General features: G+C 34.3%; 1 protein-coding gene across 1 annotated transcript; it reads right to left on the bottom strand.

The window, feature by feature from the left end:
* Window positions 1-5699: 5699 nt before the first annotated feature.
* Window positions 5700-26242, bottom strand: Uhmk1 (U2AF homology motif kinase 1). The gene is made up of 8 exons (XM_076862752.1): window positions 25799-26242; window positions 24250-24542; window positions 23194-23385; window positions 21080-21174; window positions 14874-14950; window positions 14688-14786; window positions 13000-13088; window positions 5700-12460 (listed from the first exon to the last, which is right to left on the bottom strand). The coding sequence occupies exons 1-8, from the start codon at window positions 26064-26066 to the stop codon at window positions 12314-12316; spliced, it is 1260 nt and encodes a 419-aa protein (XP_076718867.1). The 5' UTR covers window positions 26067-26242; the 3' UTR covers window positions 5700-12313.
* Between the last annotated feature and the right edge of the window lie 589 nt (window positions 26243-26831).

Below are 26831 nucleotides of genomic sequence, written 5' to 3'. Positions count from 1 at the left end.
CTATTTCTTTGGCAGAAATCATGTAGCATTCCTATAAGACACATCCTTTTAGCTGTGAAATAAATAAGTTGCAATCACAGTTTTTGAAGATTTCACATACAATGGGAAGAAGCACATAAATATTATGTGAAGAAATGCTAAGAGTGGGCTCTTAGATTTTAAATTTAGATTTATTAGGGACATTAAGGAAAGAATACTTGTTTCAGCTCAGGGACAAAGATTCATAGGCTGATTCTTAGGCCAAGAAATGATGCACAGAAATGGAGGTAGTATTCTTCGCAAATATTGGAAAAACGGGCCCAACACCCAGGGTAGAGTTGGAGAGGAAATGGCAAGACATATGGAGCGGAGTTTGGTAAATATTGAAGTGATTGGGATGCTTGTTTAAACACAGATGATCAGGCTTTACCACAAATTTACTGATTTGAAATGTCTAGAAGAATAGCCTGGGAATCTATATTTTTGATCAGTGTCCCAAGTTTTTTTTTTTTTTTTTTTTTGATTAGGAAAGTTTAGAGGACACTGCCTAAACTTGGGAGCCATTGAAGAGTTTTAAGAAGGGGAGAAATTGGACCAAAACAGAATTTTTAACTTTGTTGGCAGAGTGAAACCTAAAGGCAAGGACATTACTGTAATTGTTTAATAAGCAATTATGGTTCAATATGCTGCTGACATAGTTTCATATGGGTATGAATTTCAGAGATTAAATTTAAGAGAGATTTAGAATGGGAATGATTACATATTGAAAGTCAGGGAGGAAAACTAAATGGTTCCTTGAGTACATGGCTTATTACCAGAAAAAAGAACACAGTCAAGATAGGTTTTGTGATGACTCCTGAGCTAAATGAACAATTCTTCCTTCTATAATAATTGCCACCTCTCAAAAGGAAGATTCTATAATAGTCTTTGTCCAATATGGAACAATATCTTGTCACAGTTTATTGGCCTAGGATAGATAAACATTCTGTGTCAACTAAATATTCTCTTCTGAGAATTTATTGGATGTAAAGAAAGCCAGTTTTTAAATGTGGCTGGAATTTTAACAGTCTCCAGTGGGCAGTGGTATCCCACCAGTAGTTGGGGAAGCAGAGAGAAAAGAAATGTCAGGAAGAGGACAGAGGAAGAAGAAGGGGGTGGGAAAGAGAGAGGGGTGATGAAGACACACACTAAAAGAAGTAACAGAGACCAGGAGAGTTAAGAAAGCAATCAGGAGAGTCCTGGCAGCTTCACAGTTCCTGGTTCCTAGCTGTGTGTGACATCTGGCTGCTTTATTATATCTCATAAACTCAACTACTGTGTCCTACTGATAAATTCTTTTGTTTGTTGGTTTACTAATTTAGGACAGTGCTCCTTTCTATTATGAAAAGCAGGAGGGGAATCGCTGAGATAAAACAGGTAAAGAAAACATCTAGTAAGGGAATGCCTGAGACGAAACAGGTATTTACCTGTGTTTGGCAGATAGGTGGAAGTTAAATGAGAATGGCTCTGGTCACCTACATAAGGCATAAAGCAAGCAGATAAAAAATATAAGCTTAAGGATAAGAGATAAAATATATAAGCTATCTAGATGCTAAAATTATTCTGGAGGAAAGTTAAAGATTTATTAGTTCCTTGGATGTAGAAATGATCTTTTAGTTGCTAAAAATGTAGTTCAGTGGTAAAGTGCTTGCCCAGCATGGGCGAGGCCCTGGGTTCAATTCACAGTACTGCCAAGAGGGGAAAAAAATATTCTTTGGGTGCTATTGCTAAAAACAGAATTTTCCCTAAGTTAGAATTCTTAAGTACGATTAAGGACTATGAATATAATTAACCTAATAAAACTATAATGATAGCAATTAGTAAAGAGAAAACCTCCACATGCAAGTCATACCTAATATTTATTCCAGATGTGTAAAATTACTCATGCTCAGTGTTTTCCATTTTCTCTCAGGAAAAACCAACCACCAGAGGACAACTTAGATGACTCTATTGACTTTGCTAAAGAAATCAGGAGTGATTTCTCAATGTTTTAGCTACAAATAAGGACAAGGAATGCCTCAAGAGTCATAAATATTATGACGCTTCCTTAAATCACAGTGGCCCTAGGAATTTGTCTGGGATGTTGTCCAAACATGTGTTAAGCATTATTTGTCATGGAATTTTCTGTAATAATGTTTTTAATTAAATGATCACTAGGACATTTGTCAATTATAATGGGTCTTTGGACCATAGTTGTTTCTTCATTTTTCTCTTAAAGTCACACATTCCTGTAAATAATTTTTTAAGTTTAGGTCCTGAAATGAATGCCCCTAGCCAAAAGTGCATATCAAGTGACAGAAAAAAGATAGGAAGAAAATATACTGTTTTTTTCCAAATTTTCTTGAACATAGAATTTAGGAAAAAAAATAGAATTAGTTGTTTTAAAAATGAACCTATCTTGGGTCTGTATGTTTAATTATACAGAATCTTTTGACTGGCTCCTGGGTAGAAGAAAAAAAAGTTATGAAGACATGAGCTAATTGGGGAAAATGACCATATATTAAATATTTCTGATTCAATGTTAAATTCCGAGGGAGTGATAAGGAATTGTGCTGAAATTCTCAGGGGACAGGTTCAGATCTGGAACTTTTAAATGGTTCATAAAAAATAATTAAATTTACTAACATGAAGAGGGAAAGAACAAGAGGGAAAACAACTGCACTAACATGTTGACAATGAGTAAAGGATATATTGGCATATGAGCATCAACTTGCAGTATCCTTCAATCATCCTTTTCTTGAGGTCAGCAGTAGACACCTGACTTCTTTGGGAAAATATGCATATTCAGAACCTTATTTAACCATGGACTGTTTTCTTCTTTTTAATCCATGGAATATTTTCAACCTACCCAACTCCTCAAAACATTTTTTTTTTTTTTTTTTTAATATCAGGGATTGAACCCAGGGGCACTTAACCACTCAGTCACATTCCCAGCCCTTTTATTTTTATTTATTTTTTTTTAATTTTTGAAACAGGGTCTCACTAAGTTGCTTAGGGCCTTGGTAAATTGCTGAAGCTGGCTTTGAACTTGTGATCTTCCTGCCTCAGCCTTTCAAGCCACTGGAATTACAGGCATGCACCACTGTGCCTGGCCTCAAAACTTCTCTTGATATCATACAGCATGATAATATTTCAAGGATACAGTTTAGGGAGTGCTTGAGTAAACACTAAAGCACTTCTCTAATTTCAACTTGCTCAACTACTACTTAGCTAAACTTTGTGCTACATTCTAACTTTAAAGATGAGTCTCTACATGCTTAATTCTTTTCTTCAGAAAATTTTATTCAAACATGTTTTAATGTACAGTAAATGTAGTTTTCCTTTCTTAAACAAAAATAAGCATACTGACATATTAGCCTCCCGAGAGGCTCTCTTCTGCCAAATGTAAAAAAATGAGGCCCTTCAGACGTTAGAGATAATGTGTTTGCTACCTTAATAGTTCACTTTCAGCTAAAATTCAATTGTCCCTTTTGAGAGCTTCATCGTCAAAAAGGTTATTGCAAAATTTCAACTTTATTTTTCTCAGTATACCACTGGTCCTTTTAAAGCTCTGTGGTCTTGAAAATGTGAATATTTTATAACAGTGATCTTTTGCAACTGGTCTGATGAATGTTTTTCTCACTGCTTTACAAATCAATTGAAAAGTCTTGTTCAGAGGTCCTTGTCATAGAGCCTGTGCCAGCTCTTCACAAGATGGGAGACGTTTAATTTAGCTGGTACTTAAATATACAGCCTTCAATCATCCACTTTCCTTTCAACTGGTCTGAGCATTTTTATTTCTATGTAAACAGGCTGAAACACATATATAGACTTATAGATAATTTATAAGATATATATGTAGGTGACACTGTATACTGCATCAAAAACTAGGCTTTTGGAAGTATTTTAGCAATTATGTGTTATAATTCTCATGTTCAGCTGTAATTTAACCATTTTTATTCAAAGTTGCAGAATAGTGGATAGAACTACAAGTTACAACAGAACACCTCGTACTTTTTTGTTTTTGGTAGTAGGGACTGAACCCAGGGGTGCTTTACTATTAAGCTAAATCCCCAGTTCATTTATTTTTTATTTCCAGACAGTGTCTCATTAAATTGCCTAGGCTGGACATGAATTTGGTGATTATCCCAGCCTCCCATATTGCTGGGATTATAGGCATGTGCCACCACACCTGGCTTAAATTAAAAATCTGCTTAGCAATTTCAACATACTCACGTTAAGGAATTCAGGGTCTTAGTTGTTCTGCTAATTCTATGTTAACATACGGAAATGAAAAATTCTCATTTCTTAAGATCATGAAAATTCTCTTCACAAGAATAATTTGCCATATTTTTAAAATCCAAAGAAAGCCTATTTTTCCAACTTCCTTTGTAAAATACTCAATTACCAATATTATTCATGTATCAATAGTTTACATTTCATAACTATTTCCTTTTGCTTAATAGTTAATTGAAGTAAACTACTGAACTATCATTCTTTCACATACTGGTGCCACCCACATCCAACTGGCTGCCCGATTCTATAAATTCATTTTCAACTTCACATATAGCTGGAGCAATTACTAGTTCAGGTATAATGACAGGAATACAGATCTAAATATGGTGCCCATTTGGGACTGGGGGAACACAGGGAAGATAACTAGTGATGGTGACAATTAAAAGGTAAACAGGATTTCATCACAGAAAAAGTGAGGGGGCAGGGAATTAATGGCATTTTGATAAGAGGCTCAGACACAGAAAATGAATGAAATTTGCAGAAATAGGGATAGTTTAGAACAACTAAAATATGAAGTATAAATGGGGAGAAACAAGATGAGGCAGGACTAGCAGTGGGGCCAGTTTGTGTCTTAGATGCCAATTTAAGGGGATTAGGTTATTATTTTGAAGTAATGGGCAGAAGAGATAGGAAATAAAATGAAAAACTTTAAATCAGGAAGTAGAAGGAAACAATTTGTATTCTAACAAGCCTTCTCAGCTATTACACTATAGTGTGAAAATTGCTGATTTAAACATTTGTAATCAATAGACTGAGTTCTGAAAACAGTCTCTTAAGGTGTCCCTCTTTACTTTTTCCCTTGAATTTCTCATCAGATCAGTCATCAACTTCCTGAAATAACATATCAGTCCCCCTCCTGAGCAGGCTAGTAAATGAATACTATCTCAAAGTTTTATGAAATGTTGAGCCTCAGTTCCCATATGTAAAAACAGAACATTAAACATAATGTAAACTATGAAAAACAGTATCCCTCACCTAGTTGATATTCCATAACTGAAGGCTGTTTATTACTATTGGTTCTCACAACATAAAAATACAACAATTGTCAAAATCAGGTCACTTGATTAAAGCTATCCAACTTGATAGAGCCAAGATCAGAACACAAATCCCAATTGTGATTTCATTAGGCCAGGCTATTTCTACAATATGAAGGACATTAAAAAAAAAAAAAAATCCCTACATTTCAGTATCACTCCAAAAATGAAAAAAAAAAACATTCTTCAGAGATAGTTTAAATTATAAAAATTTTTTCAATGATAGCTTTTTAGTAAAAATTAAATCACAACTACATTAAGCTGTTATCTGAATATGAAGTATATATATATACCTTATATGTATATATTTATAATATTATAGTATATATTTATATATTACATAAGTACAAAATACTGGAAATGAAAAACCAATTATTTTATTTTTAAGCTTTATTTTATCACTCTTATCAAACACACGTCAGAAAGCATATCAACAGTGCATCTTATGGTAAGTCAGTTTACAACAAAACTGAACAAGGCAATTGTGTTTACAGAAAAAGTTTTCAGCAAAAAGTACGCAATACAGTCCATCAAAATGCAGTGTTTATACTTTTTAGGTACATAGGAAAGTGGAAAATAAAATTCTTTGCTACTCAGCAAGAAGCAGCAAGTCTGAAAGACTTTGGAAATCAGAAATTGAGGGATTTTTGAAAAGAACTTCTTGGTACTGACACACATCTACATTTGTAGTCCCACTTATTTGTTAAAAACAAACAAACAAAAAACAACTCACAAACTATAAGACATCACAAAGATCAAAGACCATAGTGCCAAGAAATGCCAAGACCAATTTGCTACTGAAACAACTGGTAGAAATGTTATAGACAGCTATTCACTGTGCAAGGTGATATTCTTGCAGTTCTGAGGTGAAGGTGAATCTCAAGAAGAGGACACTCCTCATAACTGGCTTTAGTTTAAGTGATCTTTCACATATTTTGTAATGACACCTACTCATCAAAAACACAGCAATTGCATAAGGGGAAATAGATTTTACTATTCACAACCAACCACTCCAGTGCTGACACAGGAGGCCATAGACTTAAAATTTATTGATTACAATGGGATTTCGAAGAGTGGTTAAAATGTAGCAAAGATGGAGCCTTTGCAGGATGGGTAGGGGAATCCCTTGTACCCCAGATTCCACACTGTTAAGGAATGTTAAGTTATTTGAAATTTTTCAGAAAAAAAATTAAGAATGAAAAGAGTAAATCATTCTGGACAAAATGTGACAGCTTTACTCTCTGTAAAATAAGTAATCTCCAGAAGTGCAGATTAACTTTTTAAAATTATAATAAATAAACACTATTTAAGTTCCATAAGGTGCTATAACTTTGCAGCTAGTGCATTCTAATGCCACTCACTGAACCCAATATGCAAAGGGAAACAGAGAGATGGCTGATCCCCAGTTTCTGATCCTCGACGTGCATGAAAGGTTAGTGAACACCAAATACAAAAAAGCTGGAATTCCAATATTTACTATTAAAAATCAGGATAAACTGAAAATGGATATTTAATCTGATTTTATAAACTCTTAAAATAATTTTCTGGGAAAGTAACAACAAGGAATGTATAGGAAAGGCAATATTTCTACTCTACAGGTACTCAGTCTGGATTTTAAAAAATAAATGATTAGTATATATAAGATTATAAACACCAGTCAGGGAGTCATTTTCTTCCCCTCATCTATTTTTTTTAACCCTTAAATTTGGCAGTCTTCTGAAAATATATGCCAACAAAATAACTATAGATAATTTGAATAACTGAAGAAATTCTGAATTGATATATGCATGATTTGAGAATACCTCACTACATTTGTTTTTATATACTCACTGTCCTGATATCATGAATGTAATTAAAGGGAAAATAAATTAAAAGAGGAAGGCAATCTGGGATAAAAAGGGTGACTTCAAATAATTCTCACTAATAGCTTACTATAGGAAGTAGCTCTGATTTTTATGTGAGGGCTTCCTAAAAAGAAACAAAAAGAACTAAAACAATTCTGGTTTTTTGTTTTTTTTTCCCCCAGAATGTGACTTATTTTCATTATACAAAGTAGTATAACAAAATAAGTTCTCTTCTGCATCACAAAGATTAATAGTCATGTAAGGCAAATTAGAATGTTTATCTTTGCCTTAAATTAAAATATTATGAACTCAGTTCATAAAATATACATGGTCTTCAAAAAGTCATCAAGTTTTCTTTAGGTTACTGTGGCAGTTACACAATTTAATGGGAAATAAAATAGGGGCAATCATTTGGTAAGTTTCCCATGAATTCCAGCATTTATGGTGCCACAAGCACAACTGCCATGATTATGATAACTATCTGAAAAGCGCAAATAAAGCAAATTTAAAACAATAATCTTCATAAGCAGTACAAAGAATAATGAAAGTGCTAGCTATAAGAAAATAATAAGAACGTCATATTAGGAGAACAAAGTTTGCGTAAACTATATATCTTATATCCTGAAGATCACCTTAATGACCACCTATAAAATATAAAATTTCCTAAATGCTCTCGGCTCACAGATATTTCTTTTACAGCCCATTTCTCCTATAAAAATCACAGCAAAAATATTTAAAATTGTTTACCTTCTTAAATATCCATAATATTTGTCAACTGTATATGTTGTGAATCTACTTACTGGTCATCACATAATTCAAAAATATTAACATTTGGGGAAAGTGGCTATGATAACATGATATATTCTGTGGTATCAGGTAGAAAAGAAGCTAACTTGAATCTTTAAAACTCTGGGTACTCTAAAAATCAAAATGTCCATGTTCCTCTATTAATATAAAATCTAAATATAACCATAGGCCTCAGATGAGCTCCCCTATAATGAATACTCAACATTTGTATATTCATTGAAAAGGCTACTAATGAATTCTAACTTGACAGACTACCATCTCAAAATAAAGGTGATTCAGTGAGCACCTTAAGAAATGGGAATTCTTTTGAGCTAACTGTGACTAAAGACTGGTCTGATTGTGATCACACTTGAAATAGAGAGCTAGAGTAGTAAAAGTTGAGGAAGGAACCTGCCATTAAAAAATGAAGCTAGATCCAGGGAAGAATTTTCTGACAGATACCTGGCTTTTCCATCAGACATAATACTGGAATAAAATTAAATATGATAGTTTTACATATAACAGAAAAAAAAAGATACCAAGGAAATTTTGGACTTTTTAACATTATGTGACTCAATCCAAAAGTTCTTTCCAGAAAAAGTTGGAGGTGCAATTAATCATCATCTGGGAAGCTTTCACCCAGATGAGTGTTAATATTTCCCAGGAAACAAAAGGCACTTGCTCAAATCCTTAACTATCTACACATCCTCCAGACTAAAAGCCATGATGTGATTCCATCTGTACCTTAATCTGAATAAAACCACCCAGCATGTACCCTTGCATAAGAGTCTAGGTAAAACGTGGTTACTGAGAGTCTCCCTGGCTCCCTCACCCAGTAACTGTATTATTTTAATTATTATCAGTTACTGCAGAGATTTTCATTAATTATTTTTAAAAATGCCATGCTGCCAAGCATAACTGAGAGTAAAATTATGTTAAGATAAGCCTAATTTAAAAAGTCAGAAAACAAGCCTAAGAAAATGATGTTAGTCACCTGTATTTGATGAATTAACTCAAAAAGAGCCATGAAACATAATATGAGTAACTTGATGCCCTTACGAGGGGGATGGATAGTCCAGTGTACAAGACAGAATCAAGTATCAGGCCTGTAGTTTTTCTTCAACTTCCTCCATGTGGCAGCATTGCTGCTGGCAGGTTAGCATATCTCAACACTCTTTAGCAGCTGGAGTACCAAAAAGAAGGCCACGCTTCTCTCAATTAAAACAAAAAGAAGGATGAATAAAAGTATATTTAAGGTTTTTGTTCTAAAAGCAGCCATAGTTTTGGCTCAAGGTACAGCAGAAAAGGAATTTCTCTAAAGAGAGCTGCTATGTTGATGGCCATACAACAAGGAAGACATTCAGTAGTGATAAATGCAGATCTCTTATTGCAAAAGGACAAATTTTTTCAATTCCTTTAAAATGTAGCCAATACTTTTAGTTAGTGCTATCTCACTGAGGTGTCTTACTCTTCTTGTTCTTCTCTAAATACAGCATTATAGTTTGAATAGTGGCTAGTTAGTCACTTCTTCCAAATATGCTTCTAAAGAACCCAAAATTTCCTATAAACAATTCATATGCCTTTTCTAGGGTGAAATGTACCATGGCTATACCATGTTACAATAAAGAAGAAATTGGGAAGGTGAGTGGGAAAGAAGCACAGGTATTATTTTAGGGAAAGGAAAACTACCTGAGATAAAATTTGTCCCCAAGGGTAGGGGTTAAGTGACATGAAACCTCACCTCTTTACCCTGCTTCTCAGAAAGAAAATTTTAGGTTTTCAATAACTTTGAAGAATTCCTTAAAGAATCAAGAAAATTGCATCTTTCATAATATTCTGTTTCCATTTTAAGAAGATATTTAGATTAAACTTCTGATAATATCAGAGGGAGGCAGAATCTGCAAAGGTCATCTTTGGTAGAATGGGCTAAGAGCTATAAATGATAATTTAAGTTATGGTAGGTATCTTTTTTTAATTTCGTGGCTTTCATATAAAATATTTAATTCAATGCATGGTTACTTAGACTCATCAATTATTTCTTCAGCTCCCTTAAAAATCTAGTTAGCATCTTCTGAAATAAAATTCTACAGTGTTAAACACTAATATATGTATGAATACATCTGCAATAAGATGATCAAAGAATGCTGTGAAGTACAGCATCAATGTTAGCAGCATACTGCATGACTAAGCTTAAAAGCCTATCTGCAGTTTATTTGCAAGGATTTTTCTTTCTATTTTTTTTTTTAGGGGTGGGGGAAAGAGGTACATGTGCTAGCCTAGAATACTTGCCCATAGAAAGAATTCATCTGTAGAATGTCTTTAATGGAATATGCATAAGGACCTACTGTTTCTAAGAAGCAGCTAGCCATATAAAGAATTATGCTTTTGGAAAGCTTAGGTCATCACAATATTGGTTCTGCTCTTCAATTCTGACTTGAAAACAAACCAACCAATCAATCAATCCTCAAAAGAGCCAAAATAAAAAAGAATAGTTATTCTTCCTAAGGGCACGTATCAGGGATGATAGTATAAGACCCTTTGGTAATTCATAAGTCAGCCTCCTTATACCAAATTTGGCTTCATAATAAATATTAAGGAAGAGCCCTGAATAATTTGGTAACAACTAAAATGTCAAATAGTGATTGTGTGAAGAGGCAAAATAATTCATGCCCTATAATGCAGATTCTAATTGGGCTCTCAATAATTTGCATGGCACAACAAGAAAAGCCTACATGAGGAGGCTTCCAAGAGGGAAAGATATAAAAGACTTTTTCCTGAGGGAAAAAAAATTAATAAATAAAAATTTCATTTAGGTAAGAAAATAGAAAAAAATCCATAATCTGTACATAACTTGTCCTTTTTTTTTGTACAATCAGTGCTTTACAAAGGTTTCCTAATTTTTATACCTTTAAGGACAATCATAAAATGAGAAGAATTCATAATTATAATTCTTAAAACCATGTAATCAACCTGTATCCATAAACTCATGCATATTGGTAACTTTTACTCATGAATACATTTGATTGCTATAAATCCTTCTAAGATTTGAGTTTTTCTTCCTTCTAATTCCATTTGTCTTAAATCTTCACCTTTCTTTACTTCCTAAAGTCAAAACCAGGCCACTTGGGATGATGTTCCTCTAGCTTGTGTTCAACTAAGCACAGAGGTAGAGCATAGAGGAAAGGAAAGACAAGGGCGTGCTGGGAAAGTAAGTGAGAGATAAAAGGAAGTAAAAAAAAGGATCCTTGATTATCTGCCCTCTTTGCCTTTTTGTCCCCCCCCCCCTTTTTTTTGGTGATCCACTTCAATTTTCCATCCTACTTGGTAGAATCACATTTTGAGAAATCTAACAATTATCACAGGAGATTTAGTATAAAAAGATGAGTCAATCAAATGTTTAAAGAAGATTGAAGGATGGGATAATTAACGTGTACCTAAACTTACTTTGTTCCAATAGAATGAACAGTTTCAATACAACTCTGGTCTAGAGACTCCAGTTTGTTTTCAGCCTCTCAGGAATGACTGTTTTGTCATTTACATTTTATCAGACAGACAAATTTTTAAAACACATACATCTTAAATCTTACAAGTGTGAAACAGATAGGGAAGAGATGGGTATAGACTGTATTATCTCACAAGACTCACACTATAAAGTACACTGACTCAAGTTTTCTCTAGTCTTTCACACCTGCACATTCACTCAAGCAAACATACTAGACATAAAAATTGTGCAAGATCAAGCATCAGCTTTCTATTTTAAAAGCCTTAATAATATTTAAAAAATGTAGATAGGCTCACTGCAGTTTCTTTAAAGGAATATTAAGTACTACAGTACTCCTTTAAAAAAATTCACAACTCAGTGTTAAGAACACAGTAGGTAACTGCGGCTTGACAATTACTTAACATTATCGATAGCATCCAGTGCCAGATATGGATATCAACAATAAGAACCACCTGATAACATAAAGGAATAATCTGTAAGTGATGTCACCAACCCTAACAAATTTAATAATACTCACTACAACATATTATTCACCTTTGCTTCATAGTCACATGAAATAACTAATATCTGTTTAGGTTACATACTTAAGAGCAGCACCTGCCCTACTGCACAAGAAAAGGTTGCCCACATGGATGCTCTAAAACCCCTCAATGTATAGCTGAGAGGTCTTGTCCTACTCGGTGCCAAATGTTTTTATGCAACATTGCTTGGGCAATGACTGCACATTAGTAGGATAAATAAATATATGAAGTATTCCCTTAAAATGGTAAAGGAGTACTCCTGCATTCAGATGTGGAATACAATAATCCAAGAAATGGAAGAGGAGAAACAGGAAATAGTCCTTAGGTTACTGATTAAAGCAAGGTTTGATAAAGATATCCCCTCTTGTAGGCACTCAGCGGGTAGAATGTAGCCACAACGAATTTCCCATCAAACATCCTTCCAGTTAGTAATTTCTGAGCAGCTTTGGAATCACCAGCATTTGCATACTCAACAAAGACCTGAAAGAGGAGAGAAAAAACAAAGAAGCTTCATGTCCCTAATTGTTTTAGATCAGTGCTTTAACAACTTTAATGAATATGCTAGTCACACTCCACATAAATATGTTTTCAGGTCCCAAGAGATTATAATAGAGCTGAAATATTCATATTGCTCAGTTTTTTACTGTAACTTTTCTATGCTGAGATACAACACTGCTTACTGTTGTGTTACAACTGCCTATAGTAACATGCTGTACAGGTTTAAAGGACAGCAGCAACAGACAATACCACATAGCCTAGGTATTTCAAAGGCTATTATTATCTAGGTTTGTGTAAGTATACTATCAGTTCACAGAACCACAAAATAGCCTAACAAAAATTAAATGATAAATAAAAGCAAGCACACTATAGAACTTTTTTAAAAAGTAAAAGACAAGAAAGTAATAATTATTCATAAAGCAAAACTACTAATTTTTGTGTATGTTTTTCTATACAACACACTTAATGAAAAATTTCAATAAGCTCTGAATAATTCTGAAATTATGAATACATTCACTTACTTGCCCTCTGCCAGGATTTTCCTTTGGAACAAGCAGAGACACTACTGGTCCATATTTTTGACATTCCTCTTTTACATCTTCTACAACATCTGGTATTAAAACACAAAACAGCAACCACTTTCATGTATTAATAATCATTCATCATTTGAGAATTTAAAATCAAAGAATTCAGGAATACAAATCTAAGTAATGAAATCACTTTCCCTATCTTCAAAAATAAAGCTTAAGTACATAGTTTAATACTTTTCCTTCCATATTTTAACTTTAAAGTTTTGAGTAGTTGAAACACTCAATAATAAATCAAAAATTTTAAAAATAAGTATTTAATTTTCCTCCTACATTCCCAATTGCCATTTCATGCCCCTCTTGAAGGCAACAAACATTATCAGTTTCTTCTGTATCCTGACATTAATATCATCAGCTTATATAAGTAAATTTGATTTTATATGTGTTTAAAGTAAGAATTTAAATCTTGTATTTTCTTTATTAAACAATATATCAGAGTTTTCTATATCATTACATAAAATCTTCTCATTTGTTTTTTGATTGAGTAGTACTTTACTCTATGAATGTTCAATCAATTACCTGGTATGTTTCCTATTCATGAATAATTAAACTGTTTCTAAACTTTTTCACACTATAAACAATACTGCAACAGATAAATTTATACATATCTCACTTCATCTGAGTCTTTCTCAGTTGATATTCTAGAAATGGAATTGCTGGTCAAAACTGACATAAATTAGTAATTGCTAGAATTATCAACCTGCCTTTCATAAAGATTTACCAGTATAAACTTTCTCCAGCAATATATGAGAATATCTTATTTTCTTACACCCTTACCAACAAGAGTATTAATCAAATGTTTTTATCACTGATAATGTCCTGGATAGAAAAGACACTACAGTTGGTTTTAATTAGCATTTCCTTTCTTTCTAAGATGAATATTGAGGGTCTACAATGTGTTCTTTCATGTAGGTTATGTTCCAGTGTTACTATCTCTTGGATAAAATCCAAACTCTCAAACACAGCAATCAAGTCTGTTAGATATCTATACTTCAGCTACCATTTCAGTTTTAACTAATTGCTTTTCCCTCAAATATCTCAAGATACAGTCATGCCAACTTGCTGTTCTCTGAATATGCCACACTTTCTGTTTATCTCTTTATGTTACTTCTTCTTCAACCCCCCAACTTTTAGCCAAGCAACTCTAACTGAGCTCAGATTTGACATCTACAGACAAACCCTCACCAATTACTCAGACTGGGTTAAACACTTCTCCTCTCCTCCCGTACATTACCCTGCCCTCAGATTATCACAACTACTCCCTTATTATATTAAAAACAGTAATCCCACAATGACACATAGTAAATAGTAAATAGGTCTTGAGTGAATGAATTGCTAAAATCAAAAAAGAAAACTAAAAAGAAGAAATGAAGCATGGAGAAGGGCCAGAAAAGACAGACAGAGAGAGTTGCTGGAGAAACGAACCTTCTTAATTAACTTAGTAAAGATCTAAAAGAGCCAAAAGGACCTTATTCAAAAGGTGTATTTTAAAGATCATACAGTTCAATATTCTCATTAAACTTTCCTGTAAGTTAGGAAAAATAAGAGAATCTTTTGAATATATGTCTACTCCAGACTTAATTAAGAGAGACACATTAAAATATAACTTAGGAAGCACTGACCTTCATATTCTTCTTCATTCTCAAGATAATCATCATCCAGGACATTGAGCAATCTTAGGACTGGAGTAGGAAGCATCACCAAATCTTCAATATGAGGGGCTGTTAAAGTTCATTAAAATATGGTTAAATGTAAATCCTCCCCCACAAATAAATTGATGGAAAAAAATAAAGACATATACAGCTTACCAAAAGGAATGCTGAAGAATGGACTGCACAATGCCATTTCAGCAGGAATCCTTCTGCTTGGATCATCATGAAGCATGCTAAGACATAAAAATCAGTGTCTTTACAATAACTGTTAAATCTTCTGAAAAATGTAACGATTTTAAAAAAAGTTCATCACAGCATTAATTATATTAGCATGGTTTATTGAATCATTCACCTATAAAATGTTATTATGAGTAAATGGTACAATAAATCATAACACACATCTATAATATATCATACTATGATTAAATAATGATTTTGATTAATAAATGAAACATGAGAAAGTGATTCACATTCTATAACACTAAGTGACAAAAAGTTAGACAAAGATTCAGGGTAACACAATAAAAAAAGAAGATAGTGGCAGAGTAATTATGAATCTTGTCAAATTCCCCTGATAATAAAACAACTTGAGCAAAACCAAAAACCCATCTCCAACAAAATATAGGGATAAAAGATCAACAGCAAGAAGTCTTGTACCATATCAGCATCTATGTGTAAGAAAGCAGAGGAAAGCAACTGTTCATCTGATGAACTAGAAAAAAGAATAACCCAAAATGGCCAACAGAGACTCACTGGGTAACACAGCAGGGTAATTTGATAAAAACAGCTAAAACTACCAGGGGCTATATTTTTTAATACGAGGTGAAGATAAGAGAGCCTCTGTAAAATTTGAAGGAGTGGAATAATCCAGACACTAATACCTCTTGAAACAAATTAGCAAAATCCCACAATGATAAGAAATCAGAATAGAATCCATTCTGAGCAAGACAAGAGACCAGAAAACAGCAAAGGGTGGGGGAGGGGCAGGAGATCTCAGCAAAAGACTTTAACATTGCATTATTAAAAAAAAAGTAAGCTTTGTATAATTAGAAAAGTTGTCCCTACTATACCTTCTACAAGTTTAGGAAAATAAGCTTCACATAAAAATGTGTAACAATAAAAGAATTATAACAAATTTATTATATATAAAAGAATTACAAAATAATACTTCTCAGTGCTCATATGCTGGAAAGATATGAATATAATATGAAGGAACACTATAATCTACCATTTAAAAATAAGCTGGCATTTTAAATAATATATGATTAAAAGAGTAATAAAATTCAAAATTATCCTCAAAACTTAAGTAAGAAAACTCAGGAAATAATTAGAAATTTTAAAAAGATTTAATAAAATAAGATTATTGTAGAGAAACTGCAAAAAAGAGAAAATGCAGAAATATGAACACTTTTAAAAATCAAAAAGAAATAATGGAAGAGAGAAAAAAAGATTCAAAGAGTGGTCATAATACTGAATATAGAGGAAGAAAATCCAACATTCATATGAGTGCCTGGGAAGAGAAAAATTACATAGAACAAAATACTAAAAACTGTATAATTTAAAAACAGTTTTCTAAGATATGAATTACACACTGAACTGCATCTCAGTTTCCTGAAACTACTGAAACAATCAAATTAAGATATATTCTGGTAAAATTAATAGACTTTTTAAGGGGAAAAAAAAAGATGAAATGATGAAATGAGAAAGTATGAAAGATCCTAACTTCATTATTATATTCCAATTCTGGCATTCTTTTTGTTTTTAAGAACCAGAATCTTGATGTAGAAGAAAGAAGATACAAATATAAAATAGAAGGAAAGTAAAAACCTCTATTCATGAATTTGAATTAGAAATATCAGCATGAACTCCATTAACTTAAAAGGTATAAAGGCAATGACCACCCCAGCAGTAAGGGGTATTCCTAATACCCAGAGCGTAGTTTTAAAATACTAAAAGAAACCAGGCTTCTTGGAAAAATGACTAAGTCCAGGTCTGGGGCAAAAAATGTACAAAATAATGAGAACATCTTTTAATATTACACAAAAAAGAAGCTATCAAAAATAATGTCTGCCAAAACCAATATGTGGAGATTTCCCATTCATAAAGGAAGAGATAGTTTCAGCTTTGAACAGGATAAAAACTGCAATGGATTGTAGCACATCAAATATATTTAAGTCCATTAAAATATTTAAGTTTATAATGATCTTAGATTTTTTTTCTCCCATTTATTAATTCTTGATTTTATTTCTTGTGCTTTAGGAATCCTTTAAGGAAGTCAGGGCCTAATCCGACGTTATGAAGATTTGGGTCTACCTTTTCTTCTATTAGGCAAAGGGTCTCTGGTCTAATTCCTAGGTTCTTGATCCACTTTGAGTTTTGTGCATGGTGAGAGAGAGGAGTTTAGTTTCATTTTGCTGCATATGGGTTTCCAGTTCTCCCAGCACCATTTGTTGAAGAGGCTATCTCTTCTCCCATGTATGTTTTTGGCTCTTTTGTCTAGTATGAGATAACTGTATTTATGTGGGATTGATTCTGTGTCTTCTCTTCTATATCATTGGTCTACATGTCTATTTTTGTGCCAATACCATGTTGTTTTTGTTATATATGAAAAAATGTTCAACATCTCTAGTATTTAGAGAAATACAAATCAAAACTACTCTAAGATTTCATCTCATGCCAGTCAGAATGGCAGTTATCAGGAATACAGACAACAATAAGTGTTGGCAACGTTGGGGGGGGAAAGGCACACTCATATACTGCTGTGGGACTGCAAATTGGTGCAACCACTCTGGAAAGCAGTATGGATATTCCTTAGAAAACTTGGAATGGAACTACCATTTGACCCAGCTATCCCACTCTTCAGTCTATACCCAAAGGACTTAATCAGAATACTATTAATGCAGCCACATCAATGTTTACAGCAGCTCAATTCACAATAGATAAACTGTGGAAGCAACCTAGATGCCCTTCAATAGATGAATGAATAAAGAAATTGTGGTATATATACACAATGGAATATTATTACTCAGCATTAAAAGATAATAAAATTATGGCATTTGCAGGTAAATGGATGGAGTTGGAGGTTATCATCCTAAGCAAAGTAAGCCAATCCCAAAAAACCAAAGGCGGAATGTTCTCTCTGATAAGTGAATGCTGATCCATAATGGTGGGGAGCAAGGTATGGTAAAATGAAGGAACTCTGGGCAAAGGGGAAGGAAGGGATGGGAGTGGGTATGGGGGACAGGAAAAGTGGTGGAATGAGATGGACATTATTACCCTAGGTACAGGTATGACTGCACATATGGTGCAACGCTACATTGTCTACAATCAGAGACATGAAAAGTTGTGCTGCAATTATGTACAATGAATCCAAATGCATTCTGCTGTCATACCTACCTAATTAAAATAAATTAACTACTTAAGAAAAAAAGAATTTTTTCCCAAGTGCTAGGGATTAAACCCAGGTGCTCTTTACCACTGAGCTACACTGCCAGCCCGTTTTATTTTGACCTTGGGTCTGAGTTGCCCAGGCTGGCCTCAAACTTGCAATCCTCCTGCCTAAGCCTACCAAGCAATTGGGATTAAGGATCTGTATCACCATGCCCTGCAATATTTTGAATTTTTTTAAATAGATTTTTTTAAAAAATGACAGCAGAAAGCATTACAATTCTTATTACACATATACAGCACAATTTTTCATCTCTCTGGTTGTATATAAAGTATGTTGACACCAATTCGTATCTTCATACATGTACTTTGGATAATGATGTCTATCAAATTCTACCATCCTGGCTAATCCCCGGCTCCCTCCCTAATACTTTGATTTTTTTTTTAAAAAAGAATAATCTCTTTTGGAGGTTGACAGGAACCAATTCATTATATTGAAAACTAGTAAAGAGAGAATCAAGTTTTTAACTTTGTTTTTGGTTAACCAAATGAAGAACAAATGACAGATTAAGAGCATCAACATCTCTAATGGATGTAAGCATCAAGAACCAACTATTGCTAACTCATAAAACTGAGATAAACATATTATGTGCCAACTTACGATAGAACACAATACTATCTACAGTCTTGAAGAAATCAATCAAACCCTCTAGATATATCTACCAATTTATAAGAATAAACAGATATATGGGGCAAGGGGTACAACTCAGTGGTAGAGCACTTGCCTAGCACGCACAATGCCCTGGTGGTCCAACCTCAACAGCACATGTGTATGATGTACACGTACACGTACACACACACATACTCAAAACAAAGAATTATGTGAAATTATAATCATACAAAAATCAGTAAGATTTGGGTTATGAAAAACTATACAGAGTCAACAATCCAGGTTGTACTACAGATAAGTTAAAAGGGTTGGGGGGAAGCAGACATGTATACCCAGGTTTACAGCTGCACAGTTCACAAGAGCCAAATTACTGAGATCCAGCCTAGCTGACCATCAATAGATGAATGGATTAAAAAAGTGATATATATACACACAATGGAGTTTTAATCAGCCATTTAAAAAAAAAGATGAAATTATCTCATTTGCAGGAAAATGGATGGAACTAGAGACCTTTATGTTGAGCAAAAAATAAATCATACTCAGAACGTCAAGGATCATGTTTTCTTTCATATGCAGAAACTAGTGATAAAAAAGGAAAAGAAAGGTGGGGACAAGTCTCATAAAAATCAAAGGGAGATCAATCAGTAGAGGAAAGGACAGAACAAAGGGTGAAAGGAGGGGAGTGAGGAAGTGCCAGGGTGGGATATTGACCAAATTATATTATGTGCATGTACAAATATATAACAACAAATCCCATCGTTATGTGCAACTATAATGCACCAATAAAAAATGTGGGGGAAAAAGGGAAAGAGATGGAAAGGTACCCTTTGGATTAAGAGACTTAAAATAATTTTTTTTTTTTTTTAGAAGAGCAAAACTAAACATCTTACGGATGTACACTTGGGTAATAAAACTATAATGTAATCAAGGAAGTGATTACCACAAATGTAGCATAGTGGTTACTATTAGGGGAGGAATAGAGTCTTGAAATGGGGACTAGATATATAGAGAAGTTCAGGGGTAATTGGCAAAGTTTTATTTATTGATCTGAATAGTGATTACAATGTTCCCGCATATACATGTTGTCACACTAGCATTTTAGTATCCGTTTTATACTACATTAAAAAAAAGGTTCAAACAAGCTGCATGGACACAAAATTCAATATGCAGAAAACATAAGGAAATTCACCAAAATGAAACCATTAGAAGTTTGGGTTAATTTCCACATTCAGTATTATTAGTATTATTGAAAGGGCAGGAGGTAAGTTATTACTTAAAAAAGTATTCAAAACTAGAACTTAAATCATTTGACTTACTGGCCAAAATCAATTACATAATTTTACACTGCTATCTCTTCAGTGGAAAATGCAATTTGTAATTGCAATGGAAAATGCAATATCAATCAGTTTCTAAACAGCTATTTAAGACTACTTTTTAAAAAAATACATATAAATATGTATAAAATTAGACAGATCTAAATAAATTATGTGAATTATAACAATGTCATTTTACTGGTTTTGATCCTGTGTTACAGTAATATAGGATGTTATTGGGAGGAACTGGATAAAGTTTGGACTCTAAGACTTTTCCAACTGTCTGTTGAATCTTAATTAATTAAAAATAAATTTTTTTAAAAACACCTAATTTGAATGCATATAGGGCCAAATTCCAAAGAAACTCTAAGATTCTTACTTAACCAAGAGATTCACCCTTTTCTGGCATACTTGTTTATTCATTTCAAGCCCACCAAGGGGGCTCAAAACCCAAAAGCCCACTATTTGATATTTCTTATTTTCAAAACACCTACTGTATTTGGAGCTATTCAAATATTGGAAATGCTTTCTCTCTCTGTTCCCAGAGAGTTCTGGTAGTAATTACAAAATATAATTAAACATACCTTATTCGAGAGTTTTTTTCCTGAAGTCCAAAAGCACACTCAGTCTTCAGTTATTAAAGATCCTCTTTTAAAAAATATATTTTCCATCAAGTATGAAGAGTACACAAGAGGTCAAAAGTACATGTCCCAGCATCTACCTTCTGGTGAATAAATAACTAAGGAAGAACTTAACATATGGGACCCACCATGAACAAAAGAACATTCCTTTGAAACCAAATTTTGTAAAAGTACTTAAATACTTTTGGTTCTCAGAAGAAGCTAGCCTATATAGAATATCTTAAGTTCTTATTTCTAAGGGAGTAAAACCTTTACAAGATCAAGAAAATCACAAATAATAAATCCATTCAGGAAAAAAAGGCTTCACATTGTAAATGTACACAAAGTAAATTTATAGCACAGACAATGTACCTTTTGATAAGGTCTCTTAGGTGATAGGCTGGAATTGCGGCATTCACCACTGCTTTACTGGCAAATATGTGATCAATAATAGCAGAACTATTTGCCTAAAAAAAGGAAGAAACATCTTCCTTAGGTTATTAAATTCAGTTTGTATTCATTGACTACTAGGCATATAACACTGTTTAGTGAATAACATGCAAAAGAAAACATTTTGAGAGCTTATAATCTTAATGGAGAAGACTATACATAGTCTTCATAACTTTCTAGAGACAAGGAACTTTTTTTTCCCCATTCTCAGCACCTAACAATATGTGGCACTCAATGAATCTCTAGATGAATGAATAAAACTGAAGAACCAAATAAAATGTAGTTTAAAGTGAGAAAATGAGTGTGTAATGGGTGAATCAGTGTGTCTAGTGACTAAGTCTTCAACTGATTTTCAGACAGAAAAACTCACTCAGAAAATGAGAGTGTTACTATTTGTCACATTATTCATACCTTAAATCTTCATGGAATATAAAATTTTTTCTTGAGTACTATGCTAACTCATCATGTAAAACTGTATATGAGTAAAAAGACCTAATATCATCATTATCACCAAAAATTATTGAATGCCTATCATAGGCCATTAAATATGCTAAAAACTAAGTTAGCATTTCTTTTTAAACCTTGATACTCACAGGAGATATGTTATTACTATCCTAAATTTACAAAAAGTTAACTATGGTTTAACAAATCCAAATAAATAACTTAGTAAGAGGTGAAAGCAAGATATGAACCCCAATAGTTTGACTTCAGAGTCCATCTGGCAATTCTGTCTCTGTAAAAGTGGTAAAACAAAATAATGATGTTTCACCTTGATAGGCTTATATTTGGGATTCCATTAGTATATATCATGCCTCCAAATTTCACACAAATTTTACTATAATCCAGTTCTGTTGAGCTCTGGGTCAAGCAGATACAATCCAAGGGTTCAAAGATAGTCAAAGCTAATTCAAGTAATAGATCTACACTTGAATTAGCACTAGAGGAATAATACTCAGCCTCTGGACTAAATAGTCTCCTGAACTGTTTGGGATAAAAAAAAATACTGATTTTACTCCCATGGCAGCATTTTTTGGCAAAAAATAAGCATTGAGGTATGTCTTCTAGGCTCTTAAGTACTCGTTGGGAGGGAAGAAATTAATGAAAATAAAACTCTCTATATTATAATAGTCATAAACTATGTATTAGATGCTCAAAAAAATAATTGTTGCTTAATATTAAAACACTTAATATCCAATACTGTCCTTTAATATCAAAGCTAATAATTTGAAAGCATTATATTATTTATCAAACCTCTAAGTGAAAGAATACTAATGTCATCAAAACATTGAAGTCCCAAAATATGTTTGAAAACATGATGTAGTTATTTCTTCTTATACACATACAAAAAGTTCATTCAAAGATCAGAAGTTTAGAACTTAGAACCCATGTTCTCACAGAAACAATGAAATAAATAGTGGTCATTACACCATATTCACCCATGGTATATAAATAAATTACAACATAACGTGGAACTGTGGAAAATACTCTAACTTTCAAGTAGGAGGAACAAAATTTGGGAGCCAAGTCTAGAACACTTAGCTATATAATCTGGAGCAAGCTTTCCTATCTGTGCCTCTAGTTTTCATTTCCAAAACAAAAATAACCAGTATTTACTCTATCCTTAAAGAATTGTTGGGAGAATTGAATGAGATTGTGCATTAAAATACTTTTTAAAACTACAAAGTTTAAAGCATTATGTAAAGATTCATTTAACTTACAGCTTATGGTTCTATTAGTAATACTTCAGAACCTAATATAACAAAAAAAAATCACTTTTACTTCCTTGGGAAAATGCATTAATTCAAACATTTTATCAAACACTACTACATGCCAGGATCCAGCTAGTAACAGTGAAAATGTAATGCTCATTAGTCTGTGGATAGCCATGGGAGTGATTAGTGGCATTGAAGGTACTATCAGTATGACAAAAGAGTATGGATGAGAGGATGCAAATGGATTCCTCAATTAGAATTATCATAAATTCAATACACTTAAATTAATTAAGGACTCCAAAGCAAAACACTAGTACAGTTTACCTTCCATTCCTGAGATCTAACTGTATGTTTCAGTTTCATTCCTGAGAACATTTCCAGTAAAATAATTCCTAGGCTCCACAGATCAACAGCTGAGGTACATTCTGTATCACTCTGCAGGCCAGCCTGGGCCAAGCAATTTTGCAGTTCTGCTTCAGGAGCCCGATACCCGTCTGTCTGAATATACTTTACATCCTAAAGAAAATGAATACAAATTACAACTAATAAAAAGCTGCTCACCATCATTACAACATTAAAGCCCTATCTTTACAATGTATTTAGTTCTCTAAACATGGAGTAAAACACTGCCAAATTGAATGCCAAAATTTTTAGTCTTTGGTTACTACAATACTTTGGTTCAATAACAGGGAAGTTCTCACAGGCAAGATCTACACTTTCCACACTGTTACTCATAAAGAAGTTGTCTTTAAATAGTTTACCTAGTAAGTACTGCTGATAAATAAGAATACTCTGCAAAGAGCTGATAAACTAAGAATGAAGGCTGTGCCAAACCTATCACATGCATTCTGCCATGAAGTAGAGCACGAACTCTGAAGACACCAGGAATAGTAAGTCAGCAATTAACCAAATGCTCACAAAATTAAAAAAGAAAAAAAAACGTGTTCTATGTAGGTTAAGTCTTTATATTAATTCCCAAGGTCTCTTGTACCTCACTAGTTCTTCCTATCGGACACAAACATATGTTCTTTTTTTTGCATGGTGGCACTGAAATTCTTTTTTTTTTTTTTTTGAGAGAGAGAGAGAATTTTTTTTAATATTTATTTTTTAGTTTTCGGTGGACACAACATCTTTATTTTTATGTGGTGCTGAGGATCGAACCCAGCGCCCCACAAATGCCAGGCGAGCGCGTTACGTGTTACCACATCCCCAGCCCATGGCACTGAAACTCTTTTGCTTTGTTTCAACTCTAGGCATTTCAGTATTTTAGACAGAAATGCCTCTTCAGTCCTTACTAAACTACCCTTGTTATTTAAAAATATTTGGTTTAGACCACTAGATTTTTAAACTGTAAGGAAAAAAAAAAAAGATATTTCTTACCTGATTGCCTTCTTTGAAGCTAAGTCCAAAGTCGATGAGTTTAAAACATTCATTCTCTCCACTCCACAATATGTTACGTGGCTTGAGGTCTGCATGGACATAACCCTCATGATGAAGAAAAGCAAGGGCCTCCAGAACATCTCTGGCACAATGCTGTATCATCCACATGGAACAACCCTGGTGACTGGAATATAAAAGTAATTCCGAAACACTGACATCCAGGAGTTCAAGCAACAGACAGCGTGATGGCACATTTGGAGAGAAGTGGATTGTAAAGACTCCATATAAAGTCACTAGAAAAAGAAATGAATTATAATAATTTAAAAATCAAACTCAGAGTAAATTACTAAAAGCAGATGACTATGCAATACAAATCTAGGATAATCTAGATGAGGACAACTTTGATGAGCAAGCAAGCTTCCATTATTTTTCCCATGAATAAGAACTTTGGACATAATAATCTTCAACAGCTGATTTCACTGTATATTCAGTGGTGGGTAAATACATACTTAGGGTGCCAGGCAAAAATTATTGAAAGTAAAAGTTCCAATTGTAGAAACTCTCTTCCAAACAAATTTTGCTTCTTGACCCAAAACAGCACTCTATACTCTAAATATTGAAAGAGATTAATTCTTTCTAGATGACATTTAAACCTAATCTTTCAGAGATTCAACAAGTCTTGAGGCCTGCAAAAATTTTCCTTCAACACCAAGGTTATTGTGATACATTAAATTGCAAGCTAAAAAAAAAAAAAAAAAAACAACTTTTTTTTAAAAAAAAATGCAGCACTTACAGTAGGAAATTCATCCCTAATATGGTATTATAAAACAGGTCACTTTAAATTATTTAAATTTAAAACTTTAAATATTTAAATTAAATATTTGCCAGGAAGTAAGGCTTTCCTTTATTAACCAAAGCTATATTCAATTGTAAGTTCTCTGTTGGTGTAACGACAATGAAGACTGTTTTCACAGATCAATCATCAGTGATCATTATAGAGTTTACACTCTGAATATCTGAGTCATGAAACAGTCTTACTAAAGAAAGATGTTCTTAAATTCCCCACTTCCATAAAGACCCTATGTAATATTGAGTCATTTCTTCCAAATCCTCCCTATCTATATATGTTGATCTCTATGTGTTGTTGACATTGATGTCAATACCCTAGAATAGTTCCCATTTTCTACTGGCATGCAAAGATTCAAAAATTTACACACAAGACGTGACAATCTGGCAAAGGCATACTCCCTTTTACTAAAGAAGATACTTCTCTATGCTAATGAGTGCAGCAATCTTCGATGAGACCCGAGGTCAAAGGGATTTACTGAGCATCTACTATGTGACACTGTACAAAGCAGACCACCACTCCACTGGACTGCAGACAGTAAAAATGTGAAAGGAGGATGGGAAAAGAGCCGGCATCAGAAGATAATGAGAAGGCCGGACCCGCTTCTCCGGCCTAAAGGACGAAAGACGAGAAGCCAGGCTGAGGAAGTAAATGCTTGGACTCGGACCCGAGCAAAGAGAGAAGGGAGACAGTGACAATTACCGATGTTCCTGTGACCCTGCAACTGCTCCAGCGCCGCCCTCTCTTTGCGGAAACCATACTCCGCTGCTGAGGCCGCAGCCCCGGTAGTTCCTGGAGGCAAGAACTGCTTGAGCGCTCCGGGGGGAGAGCCGGGGGTGCCGCAGCAGCGCACCCGATACACCGAGGCCGAGGAGCCGCTGCCTAGGCGGCTCTGTACCTGCCACAGCCGCCCGAAGGCCTCCAGAAACCGCGGAGGTTCGGCGCCCCACGCACAGCCGGATCCCGCCATGGTTACGGGTTGAGGGCCGACTCGGGAGCTAAGAGGACGCCCGAGGCAGGCCAGCAGAACCCGCGGTCACATCCCCGCCCGCCGGACCAGCGGCTCCGCAGGGAGGGGCCTGCAGCCGCCTCACCAGCTCCCGGGACCTCAGGCCGCCATGACACCGGAAACCAGAGCGCGCCCGGGTCTCAGAAGCAGGAAATGAAGGAAAACCCATCCCACAGACTGAAAGAGGCGGGCCCAGGAGGGGCGGGGCCGGAGAGAAGGACCGTAAAGAGGTAAAACTTAATTGCCGGTTGCCTGCTATTCCAGGTCCAGTGCTAACCACTGTCCCACGCATTACCTGAAACTACATCTGGTCAGTTTTCTTATTGAGGCACTCTGTCTCACTAACAGGAACCCAGGAAAATAAAACTCTTCCTAATTTCTCACAGAAGGAATCCCAAGAGAAATATCCCAATATACCAAAGGAGAGGGCTTACCATCATCTCCAGGCCCCATGATCTCTAGCCCTAGTTAGGTACCAGATGCTTGTCCTTCTCTGTTCACCTTGCCTGTACCTGCTTCCTCAAACTGCATCCACCTGAGCAAAAGTGGATCTTTAACCATCTTTTTTTTTATTCTACTGTTTTACATATTTAACAAAAATTTATTAATTAACGAATGTGGCAAATATGAATCGTTTCACAAACTAGAGTTTGTTTAAAATATAATCTTCTTTTCAGTAATTACTTTTTCCTTTTGTTGTCAGGGGGCAAAATTGCAACATATGCA

Source organism: Callospermophilus lateralis, chromosome 7, assembly GCF_048772815.1.
Source record: "Callospermophilus lateralis isolate mCalLat2 chromosome 7, mCalLat2.hap1, whole genome shotgun sequence".
Lineage (NCBI taxonomy): Eukaryota > Metazoa > Chordata > Mammalia > Rodentia > Sciuridae > Callospermophilus > Callospermophilus lateralis.
The sequence above is the reverse complement of the archived record's forward strand: the minus strand, read 5'-3'. Positions and strand labels throughout refer to the sequence as shown.